Here is a 14,685-nt window from a genome sequence, read left to right on the forward strand (position 1 = left end):
CTCCTTCCCCCACATTAAATTTTTTTTCCTCAGAAGGAGATCTTCTTCATTTCCCTTAGCTTCAAAGATCTTTTTCTTTAGTATCCCATCAAAACAGGAGATATAAAGAGAGCACCAAATGGTAGTGTGCTGGAACATGTATGAGATTTGTGTTTGACTTACAATCAGCATCGGCAAAAATAATATTAGGACTTTTTCCTCCAAGTTCCAGAGTTACTCTCTTCAAATTACTTCTTCCAGCTGCTTCTTGGATAAGTTTTCCAACCTGGAAGAAAGAGAATAGAGAGAGGTTTTTCTTTTTTTTTTTTTGAGTTGGAGTCTCACTCTGTCACCCAGACTGGAGTGCAGTGGTTGCTCCTGGCCACCACAGCCTCGACCTGCTGGGCTCCAGAGATCCTTCTGCCTCAGCGTTCCAAGAAGCCGAAATTACAGGCGCGCGCTACCACACCTGGCTAATTTTTGATTTATTGTAGAGATGAGGTCTCGCCAACGGTAGCTCAGCCTATAATCCCAGCGCTTTGGGAGGCCGAGGTGAGTGCATTGCCTGAGTCCGCGGGTTGGAGAGAGGTTTTTCATGCCCTGCAGCTGACATAATCATTAGCCAAAGCTAGCTCTGGACAACAACAGGATGCAACAGTAATGGATCCTAAAAGGAAAACAAGCTCACTGAATAACACAGGGACAGCTCTTGTGCCAAACTTGGGTGGACAAGATATAGGTCAGTGGGATGCAGTTTAATATCCATGTTGAAGTGAATTGGAGGATCTCTTTAGTTTCACAATGGAAGGAGCGAGGAAAAGGGAGTTAAATCTGGAATCTTAATCACTGAGAGATTTCTCTAAAAACAACTGGCAAGCAAAATGTAACAAGAGATTTTCATCACTGCCTTGTGGCCTTTAGCTCTGGATTCTGGCCTCTAGAAAAAAATCCAAGTGGCTCCACTTGAAAGACATGATGAGAGTAAAACAAATTGTTCATGTATCTCTAAAAATGCTAGATATGATTTTTATCACATGATCTAAACAGACTATTAATACTATACCCTTGCCTCTGCTCAGGGCTTAGTAAAAATATTCTAGATAGCTGGGGAACTCAGTCTCTACTTGTTCAATACTATAAATGTCGTTTATCTTGAATCCAAGCAAACAAGACTGAGTTGGGGGAAACTATTGCCAATGAGTAGACTCACATTTGTGATGAAATTGAAAGTATCAAAATGGAAACAGGGATGCACTACCTCAAGCCCCTGCTCAAGGAAGAACTCGTCGCCTCAAGGGAAGGGGAGCTGTCAGGAGAGAGCCTGCAACCATCAGCTGCTTCAGGGCCTGCCTCAGCTGAAAAGAATTCCCTTGTCCAAGGGGATGCCCTTCCCTGGGTGGCCCATTCCCACCCACTGGGGGTGACAGGAGTATAAAGACCTTGACTTCAGCAGGGATCCCTAATAAATATCCTGCAAGCCAAACTCCAACTCAGTGGATGCTCCTGAAGAACCAGATTGCAACAGGCTGTTACTCTCCTGGAGAAAAGAGGTCACTTTCTAGAAAATATATTGAGCCACCATATAGGCAATTTGCTCTTATTGAGATGGAAAATGCTACTTGTCCCTGGGATTCTACTTGAAAATTAAACATTTCAAAGGTCTGGAGAAGAGAAATGCTAAATTTGCTTTCGACTCCTGCAGTCCTCGCTGAGCCTTGCTGAGATCCTCCAGTAGGACTAACAACTTCCTAGGCAGTGAACAGTCCTGGCTAAGAGAAAAGGCTCTGGAACTAGACTGCCCAGATTTTTTACTGGTTCTATCACTTATCAACTGTTTAACTTTAGGAAATTTATTTAATGTCTCTAAAACATTAAATAAATGTTGGTTCCCTCCTCTGTAAATGAGGATAAAAATAGTAAGTACATCATAATTTAGCTGTCTTGAGGGTTGAATAATTTACCATATGTGGCACTTGGAACCCAGCCTGACACACAGTAAGTGCCCAGACATGTCAACTAGGAGCAAGTGTGAGAAGCCATTGTTCAATGAAGAGACGTGGAGGTGACTGTAAGGAGAGGTACTGCTAGGTCTTCCAAAGCAGGTCTCCTCCAGAGCTCCAAAAATGACTATCTAGTAACTGCTTCAGAAAAACACCAAGGGAACCTTGTAACTATCCCCCAGTCTCCAGTATTACTAATTAGCTGGATTAAGTGCTTTTGTGTTTTCACTATAACTCTGCCTCACTGTAAAAAACATTCTACAAAATATACCTCTGTTCTGAGAAAAGCTAACCTTGAGGAGAAAAAAGCCATGTTTCCGAAAGAGGTAGAACTAGAGTTTCTTGATTTGCAGAACAATGCTACTTACCAACATGTTAGGAAATGCCAACACTTGGCCCTAAAGACTGATGGGCAAACTTTGGCCCACCAGTCAGGTGCGCCTTCCCTGCTCTTGCCAGCTTGCATTTCTTCTACTTCCAGGTCAATGCCTTAGGAAGACTTGGGCTCAGTAAAGGCCTTGTTCTCAGGCAACCATGCTCCATTGAGAAGCAAATACACAGACACAAAGGAAAGGAGACTCTAGCCCTCTGCTCTGGCAAAAGGTGAAAACTGTGACTGGGGCCTGAGACCCTTAGTAAGTGGGATAAACTCACACTGAAGGGCAGTTTGGGAAACAGCAGCCCCTTGACTTCATGCCAGCACCTGGGGGGTGGGGGTGGGGGATGAGAATGTTATCATCTGTGACTGCCTGCTCTTCTGAGGAGTATCAGTGTGCTTGGCCCGCTTTGCTCTGCAGGAAGCCAAATTAATTAATGCAGACTCATTTTAAAGTTCAGGAAGATAAACAGGTAAGTGCTCTCTCAAGAAGACAATCACTGGAATTAATATATGATTTATAAAATTTTTTAAAACTGACATTTATTGAGAAGTCTGTGTCAGATATTTATATGCATTAAGTCATTTAAGCCCCTCAAAAACCCTATGAAGTAGGTATTAGCTTATTTTAGAGATGAGCACATTTAACAGTTAGAAGTGAATGAATGTTACCAAGTTAACTGGCTAGTTAATGACAGAACCTGCTGGACTCTGTGCAGGCTAACTCTAGGGCTCAAGCCATCACTCTCTCTCCTTCCCTCCCTTCCTCCCAGCATTCTGTCCATCTTTCTGCTCTCCTTTCTGTATTTACTGAGCACCTAACGTGTGCCACCAAAATCTTATCCCTGCATTCCAAACTGACTTCAAAATGAGTAGGAATATCACTTCTTATAGACACAAAGAGTGTTTACAAATCCTCAGTTACAAAACTTATATTCTGCTTCAGATTTACATTTAAGAAACAAGCAAAAGCAAAGAAAAATCATGAATTTTACACAGTCAGATGCTGAATAAATATTTGGGGTTGGCAGAGGCAGGACCCAGCCGCCACATTTCTGACATTCATCAGACCCTTCTATGGGTTAACACTTTTGCCACTAGAGATGTCAACCAGTGATTATTTTCATGGCTACAGTAACTACACAAAAGGAAAAGTCTTGCTCAGTCTCTGATCATCAGAGAAGAACACCTAAGAATAATTTTTCCTGCGTCAATGCTTTGTCAGCCTTTCCTTAGAAACCAAATTTGTGCTAAACACTGCAAGACAAATCTCAGATGAATAATGCCTTTCCTCTTCATCTTTGGAAGAAGGTCAAGTTGCAGTTCAAGAAAGAACTGGAAGTGTTAGACCATGGGAGAACCACTTCCATCTGGAGTGGCCTCAGGACTGGACATGCCTGAAAAACTCTGGTTTTCACCAATCTTCATTCAGCACATACTTACAGTTCTCCTACTATTTCTTAGGTATAGTTCCTCACCTACAAGGAACTTACAGATAAAAGGACTCCCATGTAAACATAACAGGTGCTCAAGAAATTTGGCTTTGTAGTCCAGTTAGAAAAAAATTTGGCTCTAATTTAATATTAGGCCTGAACAAATTAAATTACAGTTCTGCAGTAGTTTGTTATAACCTAGAGTCAGACCATTCTGGTTCTTACCCATAGCGTTGGGCTTGGATGGAACAACTGTCATTAATTACAGGATCAGGCCTTCTCATGATACAGTTTCCAGGTCAAACTGTCTTTGGAAAATATATCACTACTCCTAAATCCCCCTGTGAATAGAGCAAGACTAAGTGACCCCAAATAGGAAGTACTTCTTATTATCACTACCACAAGGGGGAAAGAGGCTCTGAAGCAGAGGATTAATAGGAAAAGATAATATATTTAAAAATAAGGAGTCCAGTGAGAAGTGGCTCCATGTCTGCTTACGAAATTTGGTAAGTCTTATGCAAGCCAAGCTAAAATATTCCAGACACCAATCCCATGCAAAGGTTTCCAAAGTCAAAATCTATGGGATTAGAAAGCCTAGGAAAGAATCAATTACACATATGAAACAAAAGCCTGGAGTTGAGCAGCCCTTGTTAAATGGCAAGTGTAAGTGTGGTTCCTCGGAGAAATGTGCTACACCGTCATCTCTGCCCTTCCTACAAGACCAGAAGGTGGGAGTGCGTGACAAGAAAAAGGATTCACAGGTCTTCTAAGTGTTTAAAAGTCAAGTTGATAGGGCTGTACTTCATGAGACCAAGCCCTATTCTGATGAAATAGGCAATTTGTAAGATAAAACAGATACAACATACAGTTTGGGAAATTAAAGTCTTACATTATGTGAATACAGATTAAATAGGATAAAGGCACAGAGACCAAATTTTGAGTTCATCTTCAACTTGTCCAATCAGAACATTCACAATGTACTCATATAATAAATACCTCCTGACCCATCACTGACAACTGGCTAATTATAGCCATCTTTAGGCTTATGGACTACAGTTGGGTCCACAGGAGTCAGAACACCTGGTACTACAAACTCTGGCTCCTAACAAACCTTCAGTTTGGGAAAGCCACCTCACTTCCCCTTGGGCCTCAGTTTCTTCATTTGCAAAACGAAGGTACCGGGTAAGCAGCAAATCCGTCCCTGAGTACTCTAGCTAATTGCAGGAATAAAAAAGACAGATAGGGCACCTGGGGACCCTGCTCATTCTGAGAGTCTGTCCGCAATTCCTGTGTTTTTCTTGCCTCATGGAGCAGAAGTAGTGTTTCATAAGAGCACCACAGCTGCACTGAATGATAACAAAAAAAACAACCTGATCTTTTTTCATTTGCCCGCACATAGCTCATTACGAAAGAGTAAGTGATAGTGTTCCTATCATGCGCTTAACTCTGCACTCCCTGCAGAGCCTCTCAGCTTTATCTGTGTACCCCAACAGGCAAGGGTAGTGAACAGGGGGCTCCCCACACATAATGAAACTGGGTTAATTCTCAGCAGGAATGCTGGCACAGAGCAGCCTTGACTCCCATCCTCATTTAAATAGGCTTCAAGATTGATATCAGGAGTATCCCTGGAAGAGCTGCAATGTATCAGAATCATGTTCATGGCAATGCAGCAGTGTAGGGGAATGCAATTTGGAGCTTTGCAAGGAAAATAATCTGTTATGCAGGACAAAAAGAACACAAAAGGCTTTTCATTCCCTCTTTATTCAAGGCAGTTGCTCCCTGAACAGAGTTTCTAAAGTTGAGCAAAATTTTTCTTTTTATTAATTAGTTACTCATATTAGGGTGGGTTCCTTCTCAGAGCAGTTTAAACACACACACTAGGGTGAATGTCTTCTCAGAGATATGACACTTTTTTAAGATAGAATAATAAATCTCCACTAAAGATCTCCATAAACTGTCAAAGATGCCAGATTTCTGTAATATCTTTTCATTTCTGAAATCCCAAACAGATGTACTCTATGCTTCCTCCTCCTTCTCTTTCTTAATTTTCATTGTTGTGCTTCCTGGTTCCAACTGTGATGAAAATAGAAATGCCAAAAATATGTGAATTGGGTATTTCTAAAATACCCAGAAATAACAGGCCAAATTAAACTGCTCAGATTTCCACCAGACAGCAACAGGATCAAGGCTATCTAAGCAGTTCCTTTAATTTAAGTGGTAACAGCAGTTTCAAAACTTTATCTGTGAAATTAAGATTATAAAAACCAATGGAACCGCTAACTAGGTTTCCAGCCATCTCTCCTACTGTTCCCACCAGCACACACACACCCACTACTCCAGCCACAGAAAACCATCTGCCCGTCTTGTAACATGCCTATGCGGCTTTGTAGAAGCTGTTTCATCTGCCTGCAATGCCTTTCCTCCCCTTGCTTACTTGATAAACTCAATTTTCCAGACTCCTTTTTCCATTTTCTCTTCCACCTCCTCTGAGAAGCCAGTTTTCCCTCCCACCCCTCCCCTGAAGGGTTCGGTGTTCCTTCTCTGACCACACAGTGCTTTGTACAACACTCTCACACCGTGCTTGTTTAATAGCCATCCTCCCCACTAGACTGAAGTTGTCAGCGAGGGGTTCTAGCTGATTTTTCTTGTATGTGTATGAACACATAGGTTTTTGTTTGTATGTTTGTTTTTCTTTTCTTGCCTAGGCTGGAGTGTAGTGGTGCAATCATAGCTCACTGCAGCCTAGAACTGGGATCAAGCAATCCTCCTGCCTCAGCCTTCCAAGTAGCTGGGACTACAAGCGAGCATTACTGTGCCCGGCTAATTTTTTAAATTATTATTTTGTGTAGAGATGGGATCACTCTATGTTGCTCAGGCTGGTCTGAAATTCCTGGCCTCAAGCAATCCTCCCACCTTGGCCTCCCAAAGTGCTGGGATTAAAGTCGTGGCCCACCAGTTTGTGGCCCAGACAAAAAATTTTCAATCACATTTGTTGAGACAGTAAGCCAGAACATGATAGCTGCTCTTAAGATCCTTGGAAATCAGAAGACATCAAGCCTTAGTGCAGCAAAAATGAGAGAACACAGGATGCCTATGTTCAAGGCTTAGCCTTGCCACAATGAGCTGGAGGACCTTGAGCTTCTCTCTTACCCTTGACTTTAATTTTCTCATCTCTAATGCACGGATGACTCTGTGATTCTAACACTGGCTTCACATCAGAATTCCCAGGGTACTTGAAATCTTTTCCTATGTCTGGGCACAATCTCCAGAGATTCTGATCATGTTAGTCTGGAGTGGAGCACTCAGGCATGAATATTTTTCCAAAGTTCCCAAGGACGTTCTAATGCTCTGCTAGGGTTAAAAACTATGGAATTAAAAATTCTTTAAAGGCATTTCTCTCACAATTGTCTCTAACTTTTCATTGCTGGTTCTATTCTCCAACTGTTTAATGTTATTGTTGATTGAGCACCTAGTTTGTACAACTTGTTTTCTTTTTTCCTTTTGAGTTGGAGTCTCACTCTGTCACCCAGACTGGAGTGCAGTGGCTGCTCCCGGCCACCAAAGCCTCGACCTGCTGGGCTCCAGCGATCCTCCCACCTCAGCCTTCCAAGTAGCTGGAACTACAGGCGCACGCTACCACACCCGGCTAATTTTTTGATTTATTGTAGATGAGGTCTTGCCAAGTTGCCCAGGCAGGTCTCGAACCCGCAGGCTAAGGCAATCCACTCACCTCAGTCTCCCAAAACACGGGATTACAGGCTGAGCCACCGAACCCGGCTACAACTTGTTTTCACAAACATTATTCTTTTACATCTTCATGACAATCATGAGAGGCAAAAGTTATTACCTCACTTTATAATTGGAAAAAAAAAAGATTCAGAGAAGTCAAAAAGTGACTTGCTAACAGGTACCCACTGGAAGAGCCAGGACTGGACCCAGAATGTCCACACCGAGCCTCTGCCTCTTTTCCCTCTGCCACACCTTCTCTGTGGCCCTTCTTCTTGTCTAGACCTTGCCCTGGAGGTAAGTTCCCCTCTGCTATAAGCAGGATTCTGACAGTTAAAAACACCTTCTACCACTAACATGTTCTAGATTAATTGCCCTGTACATTTAGTCATCTTTTGTTATATAAGAGTCTCCATATCTTTTTCAGGTAATTTTTTTAAAATCAAGATTTTGATTGTTTTGGTCTGCTTTGATAAGAAGAAGCATAGAGTACTTAAGTTGCGGGTACTCTATGTCCCACTAACTAGGTAAGCTAAAAGGATGAACACATTATGGCCTGTTCAGACTCAGCCTGAGCTCTAAGGAGAGACACCTGCTGCAGAACCTTTGATTTACCATTGCTAAAGAAAAAAATCATGGAATCTCATCTAGCAGGCAGACACTATGATATACTTTTACTTATTTTTTTAGTACACACGTTTTGATTTAAGAATTTTTAAAAAGGGAAAGAAAGCTAATAGTTTACAAGCTGCACAAAGGTTTTGTCATATCATACCGGTATTTTTTATTACAATGTTGGATGACACACTAATAGACTCAAACAACCTTAGAAAAAGGCCAATCAGCTGTTTTAAAAAATAGCTAAAACAGCCGGGCTCGGTGGCTCAGCCTGTAATCCCACGCCTTGGGAGGCTGAGGTGAGTGGATTGCCTGAGCCCGCGGGTTCGAGACCTGCCTGGGCAACTTGGTGAGACCTCATCTCTACAATAAATCAAAAAATTAGCCGGGTGTGATAGCACACCTTAGTTCCAGCCACTTGGAAGGCTGAGGTGGAAGGATCGCCGAGCCCAGCAGGTCGAGGCTGCGGTGGCTGGGACCGGCCACTGCACTCCAGTCTGGGCAACAGAGTGAGACTCCAACTCAAAAATAAAAAAAATAAAAAATAAATTAAAAATAGCTAAAACTGTAACAGGCAACTTCCCCCACCTACAATGAGGGGTGAAGATACACAGAGGAGAGCGCTGACCTGATTCATTACTCCAGCAGCAGAGACAGTGTTTGTATCATGCAACATGACATTTATCTCACTTAGGAAATGAAAGGAGAACTCCGGCTGTGTAAATTAGCATGAGTGATAATACAGCTGTTAGCTGCAAACATTTGTTTGGCACGAATCAATCTGGAATCTCCTGTAGTTTGCTTTGATGGTCTCTCTACTATCTTGTTGACTAATGATGAAATCATAGTTTGTTAACCTAACTGAAATAAAGAAAACACTATACTAAGCAAAATGCAAACTGTTTCCCTGTACTTTATTGAGGTTGTTTATTGACTTATGTTTATAAGAGTTCTTTCATAGTCACTTGTTAAATATTTACATACATGGCATACATATTTAGCTTCATACAGAGAAATTAATCCCATCTTTAATTTGAGTAAAATTGTTTGCTTTCTAAAAACCTTCTGCTAAAGTAAAATGGAAAACAGCCACCTCAAATAAGGTTCTTGTTGCTGACTGTCCCAGACACTTCGTGATGTATCAAGTCCCATCTCCCTAGGGACATCATAACAGAAGCATAGGAAAAAAATCTCTTATCTTAAGTTATGCAAAGATTTCTTAGGCACAATACCAAAAGTGTGACCCAGAAAAGAAAATATTGATAAGCTGGACATCATTAAAATTAAGATATTTTCTCTTCAAAAGACACTATTTAGAGAATGAAAAGACAAGTCACAGACTGGGAGAAAATATTTGCAAAACACAAAAAAACTTGTATCTAGAATATACAAAGAATTTTCAAAATTCAGCAATAAGAAAACAAACAACTGCCTCCATGGGCAAATATTTAAAGATGCTTCACCAAAGAAGATATACAATGACAAATACTAAAGTGAAAAGACACCTCAATAGTAGAGAATTGAAAATCAAAACCACATTGACAGAACACTATGTGTGCCTATCTGAGTGGCTGAAATTAAAAAGACTGACCATACCAAATGTTGGTGAGATTGTAAAGGAATTGAAAATCATATACATAGCTGGTGGACATGTAAGATGGTACAACCACTTTGGAATACAGTTTAGCAGCTTCTTAACCTACTATATGGTCCAGACATTCTATTCCTAGGCACTTACCAAAAAGAAAAGAACATGTAGCCCAATTTATACATACATATTCATAGAAGCTTTTATTTGTAGTCATCTTGAACTGGAAACAACCCAAATGTTCATCAACAGGTGAGTAGGTAAAAACAACTATGACATATATTGAATATCCCTTATGTAAAATGCTTGGGTCCAGAAATGTTTGGGGCTTTTTTCATACTTTGAAATATTTGGATTATACTTACTGGTTAAGCATCCCTTATCTGGAAAAACAAAATCTGAAATGCTCCAATGAGCATTTCCTTTAAGCATCGTGTTTTTGCTCAAAAGATTCAGATTTTGGTGCATGTCAGATTTTAGATTAGGAATACTCAAACTGTATATCCATAAATGAAATAATACTCAGTAGCCAGGTGCAGTGGCTCACGTCTGTAATCCCAGCACTTTAGGAGGCAGAGGCGAGAGGACTGCCTGTGTCCAGGGGTTTGAGACCAGCCTGGGAAACTTGGCAAGACATCGTCTCTACAACAAATCAAAAAATTAGCCGAGTGTGGTGGCGTGTGCTTGTGAGTCCAGTTACTTGGAAGGCTGATGAGAAAGGGTCACCTGAGCCCAGCAAATTGAGGCTACGGTGGCTGTGAGAGTGCCACTGCACTCCAGCCTGGGCAAAAGAGTGAGACTCCAACTCAAAAATAAAAAAAAGATTGAAAAAAAAATATTACTCAACAACATAAAGGGATACATTATTGCTATATGTAACACGACTGAATCTCAAAATAGTTGTGCTGAGTAAAAATAACCAGACAAAAGAGAGAGTGTGTGTGTGTGTGTGTGTGTGTGTGTGTGTATATATATATATTTCCATTTATATGAAATTCAAAAAATGCAAATGATCTGCAGTGCTTGAATCGATCTACAGTGCTTAGTACCTGGGAATGTGGCTATGGGGTTGGAGGGAAAGAAGAGAGACATTTATAAAGGGGCACTAAGAAACTTCTGAGGGTGATGGCTGTTTTCACTATGAACTGTGCTGAAGGCTTCACAGGTGGATGGACATATATGCCAAGACATCCAATTACACACTTTAAACATGTGAAATCTATTATATCATAATTATGCCTCAATAAAGCTGTTAATATACATTAAACAATACAAATGTTAATTTATTTGAGAAATTATGTCATACATCTCTTTATTGTTTTTTGTGGACTATTGGTAGAAAAATTATATTCAATCTACCTGATGACTTTTAAAATATGATTTAGGGCGGCACACCTCATCAATAAGGGTACCTGATCTCAAACCAGGTGAAGTGGGGACCAAAGTGAAGCCCAAACTTTACCTACACAATGACCATTTGTATATCTAACTTTGAATTGTACCCCACAACTTTAAAATTTAAAAAATGTTAACTTTTCATTCTATTGCTGAGATTTTGTAAAAAGAATTTGTATCAAATTTTTATTAATGTTGATAAAATTAAATAAATAATAAATAAAATATGATTTAATAGTTTTCATTAAAGCCAAATATATTGGGAATAAATCAATTAATTTTTAAAATATTAGAGCCCCAAAGGAAAAATATAAGTGAATAAGAAAAAAGAAACTTTAAAGAAAACAAAAAGTGGTGAAAGTAGAGAACAGATTAGAGGTCAATAAACTGAATTATGATGATGGGAATGAAATGAGGCAACATATGATTACAAATTTAGAAGAAAAAAGCATCATGGCCAAGAAGTTGGATCAGTTCTCTTATCTGCACAGAAAGTAGAACAAATTACTGAGTTAAAGACTCCTTGGATAGATAAGGGAAGAAGGTTCATTTCAGGTAGAAGGAATGGCATGTGCAAAGTCAAATAACTGTGAAAGGAACGTCACATTTGGGGTTTGCAGGCAGCCTGGTAAGGTCAGTGTGCAACAGGCAGCAGTGGGAGACGAAGGTGATGAAGAAAGCAGGACCAAGCCATTAATTAATTTGTCTGTTACCCCATGGAAATGGGAAATTGTTATGTGATGAATATCCATGTGGAGATGTTCCCTCTGCAGCTAGAAGTCTAGGGCTCAAAAAAGAGGAAGGCTGAAATGGAAGGATCGCCTGAGCCCAGCAGGTCAAGGCTGTGGTGGTGGTGAGCATGCCACTGCACTCCAGCCTGGGTGGCACAGAGAGAGTCTGACTCAAAAAAAGAGAAAAGTTTATAATGATAAGTGAACTATTTCAGGAAAATTTCCTCAACAGCATTCTGTGTTGATTCACTCATTTGATTACTTTCATACTAGCAAATAAATAATTAAATGGATCAATTTAGGTAGTTTACTACAGGTGAAAAACATTTTATACTAATGATCTCACAGGGAAGGAAGAGCTGGAGTGGACAAGAGTGGTTAATTTCCATGTTCAGAAACCAATAGTTATGATTGAAATTAATCTTGGACTTTCCCTAAAAAACAGTGCCTTAAGCAGAGACGAGCTAAATCAACAAAAATTGCTTAAGAAGAAACTCTCATAGCTAAGTCTGGAGATAGCACACTGGAGCTGTGCTAACCTACACAATTGGGGTCTAAGACTGGAGCATGGAAATGAAAGAGAAGGGAGGGAAATACACGTTCATGATGAACTCAGGTGATTTTACCAATATTCAGTTCCATGCACTGTATACTGGAGAAGACTCGGTGGTTTCATTTGTAAAATATAGAGTGACTTAAGGGTATCTTTATACACCAGTGCCAGACACACAGTTGGGAATAAAAAGTTTTTGGAATGAAAGGGGAATCTTAGTTCTAAGATTGTCAAAGTCATCTCTTTTTTGCTGCTAGAACGCCGTTCGTGTCTTTCTGCGTTCAAGGGCTGCTTGTGTACACAAGGACCAGGAGTGAGGGAGAACGTAATGAACTACATACACACTTCAAAGTGTCTCAGGAGTAGCTGCAGTGCTACTTGTTTATACGGAATATCTTACGGAAATAAGTTGTGTTACTTTACAGTTGCACCAGGAGTCACAGCTTCTTTCTGAGAAATATAAGCAATGTAAAACTTTGCTCACATGTCAATTAGATCCCCTGTCTTCAGTCAGATGTTTTGCTATGTTGCCAATTCTGTATAGCTTTATAATATGTATCAACTTTTAGGCAAAGTTTGCAAAATACAATACTGGCATTTTTTTGTTTCTTGGTTAATTTATGGGCATAGAGAATGCTTTGGACCATGTCCTTGCTTTACTAAACTGATTCTGAATTCCTTTTTTTCCTTAAGGTGCTTAGGAGAGGTGATCGCTGAACGCAACTATAGACAGAGCAGACAATATGAGTGGTACCTTTCAGTTTCCAGAAATGTTTTATTTAGCACAGATGAACAAACTCAGAACTGTGGGTTTTTTCCTAAAATTGGCCTAGAAACATGTTCTAGAGCGTGACCCAACTATCCAGATAATGTGTGACCTAGTGACTCTTGAACATCAATGAATATAATATAGGTAAGCTTCTTAAAATGAGAATTCCCTGACCTATTTCAATCTAACTTAGAGATCTTGAGTAGTGCCCAGGAATCTGTGTTTTTGATGAGCACTCCACCCACACAACTGTGGATGAGGTGATCCTTGCACAACTGCTGAAAAACAAAGGCAGCCACATTACATTTTTCTGCAAAGAAATTTCTCCCTTCACCAGAATCCAGTTCTGGCAAACTCAGGTTGAAGGAGTAGCTGCCCCTGTAGGCCACACCAAGAAATCATAAGTGAGTTTCTTAATAGGTACCAGGCATCCTCTTCCAGCACTCATGTTCTAAATCTAGTACACTATTCTAATGAAAAAGAAAGAGGTCAAATTCAGTTAGTCCAAGCAAGCATCTAGGCAATTTTCCAAAAAAGTGAAATAGAAGAGCAAACTTACACACACACAAATCCACTTATCAGAAGTCAAAAATGGTTAAAATATTTATAAAAGCCACAGAATAAACAAAAGGAGAATAAAGTTGTCAGAGAAGAGCAGGAATTTGTTATCAACAGACATATAATTTGCAAATCGAAGTTTTAGATTCAACTAATATTTACTGAGTTCTTACAATGTACCAAGCAATATGATTGGAACTTTCAAACACATTAACTCAATCCACAAATAAACCTGTGGGGAGTTATTCATAGGCCTTCTTAATAGACGAAGAAATGAAAGAACAGAGAGACTAAATAATTTGCCAAAAATCATACAGCAGGAAAACTGAAATCTGATCTGTGATTGATTGAATCCAGTAGCCCTCCTATTATATCATACTTTCCCAAGCATAAATTGTTCTATAAACCTCATTTAAAAATAAATAGAAAACAATAATAGTTAATATTTACTAATACTTTACTAAGAATTAGTGTCTTGTGCTAAACACTTTAGATATACTAGTTTGCCTTAGTCTGTTTAGTGTTGCTATAATAGAACACTGTTTAATTTATAAAGAAAATACATTTATTTCTTACAATTCCGGAGTCTGGGAAGTTCAGAGTTAAGGGACCCACATCTGGTAAGGTCGTTCTTACTGTGCCATCCCATGACAGAAGGTGGAAGGGTAAGAGAGCATGAGAGAGCTTGTGAGAGAGCAAGAGCTGGAACCCACAGCCACAAGCTCATTTATAATAGCATTAATCTATTCATGTGGGGGTGGGGCTCTCATGACCCAAACACCTTCCACCAGTTTCCCCCTCTCAACACACTGGAGATTAAGTTTCTAACATGTGCTTTATGGAGGCCACATTCAAGACACAGAGTTTATTTATTCCATCCTCACAATCCATGAAATAGGTACAATCCTTCCTAATCTACAGACAGGAAATCTGTGGCCCGGAAAAATTAAATAATAACA

General features: G+C 39.9%; 1 protein-coding gene across 3 annotated transcripts in view; it reads right to left on the reverse strand.

Moving 5' to 3' along the window:
• Positions 1–14,685, reverse strand: part of ALDH1A2 (aldehyde dehydrogenase 1 family member A2) — a 117,229-nt gene that overhangs the window by 13,893 nt on the left and 88,651 nt on the right. For all 3 annotated transcript variants that reach the window (XM_008058348.2, XM_008058347.1, XM_008058346.1), the window contains one exon: positions 163–265. In XM_008058348.2, the coding sequence (XP_008056539.1) occupies positions 163–265 (103 nt within the window). The remainder of the gene's footprint in view (positions 1–162; positions 266–14,685) is intronic.

Source organism: Carlito syrichta, unplaced genomic scaffold, assembly GCF_000164805.1.
Source record: "Carlito syrichta isolate Samal-C Ts95f unplaced genomic scaffold, Tarsius_syrichta-2.0.1 Scaffold303305, whole genome shotgun sequence".
NCBI classification, from domain to species: domain Eukaryota; kingdom Metazoa; phylum Chordata; class Mammalia; order Primates; family Tarsiidae; genus Carlito; species Carlito syrichta.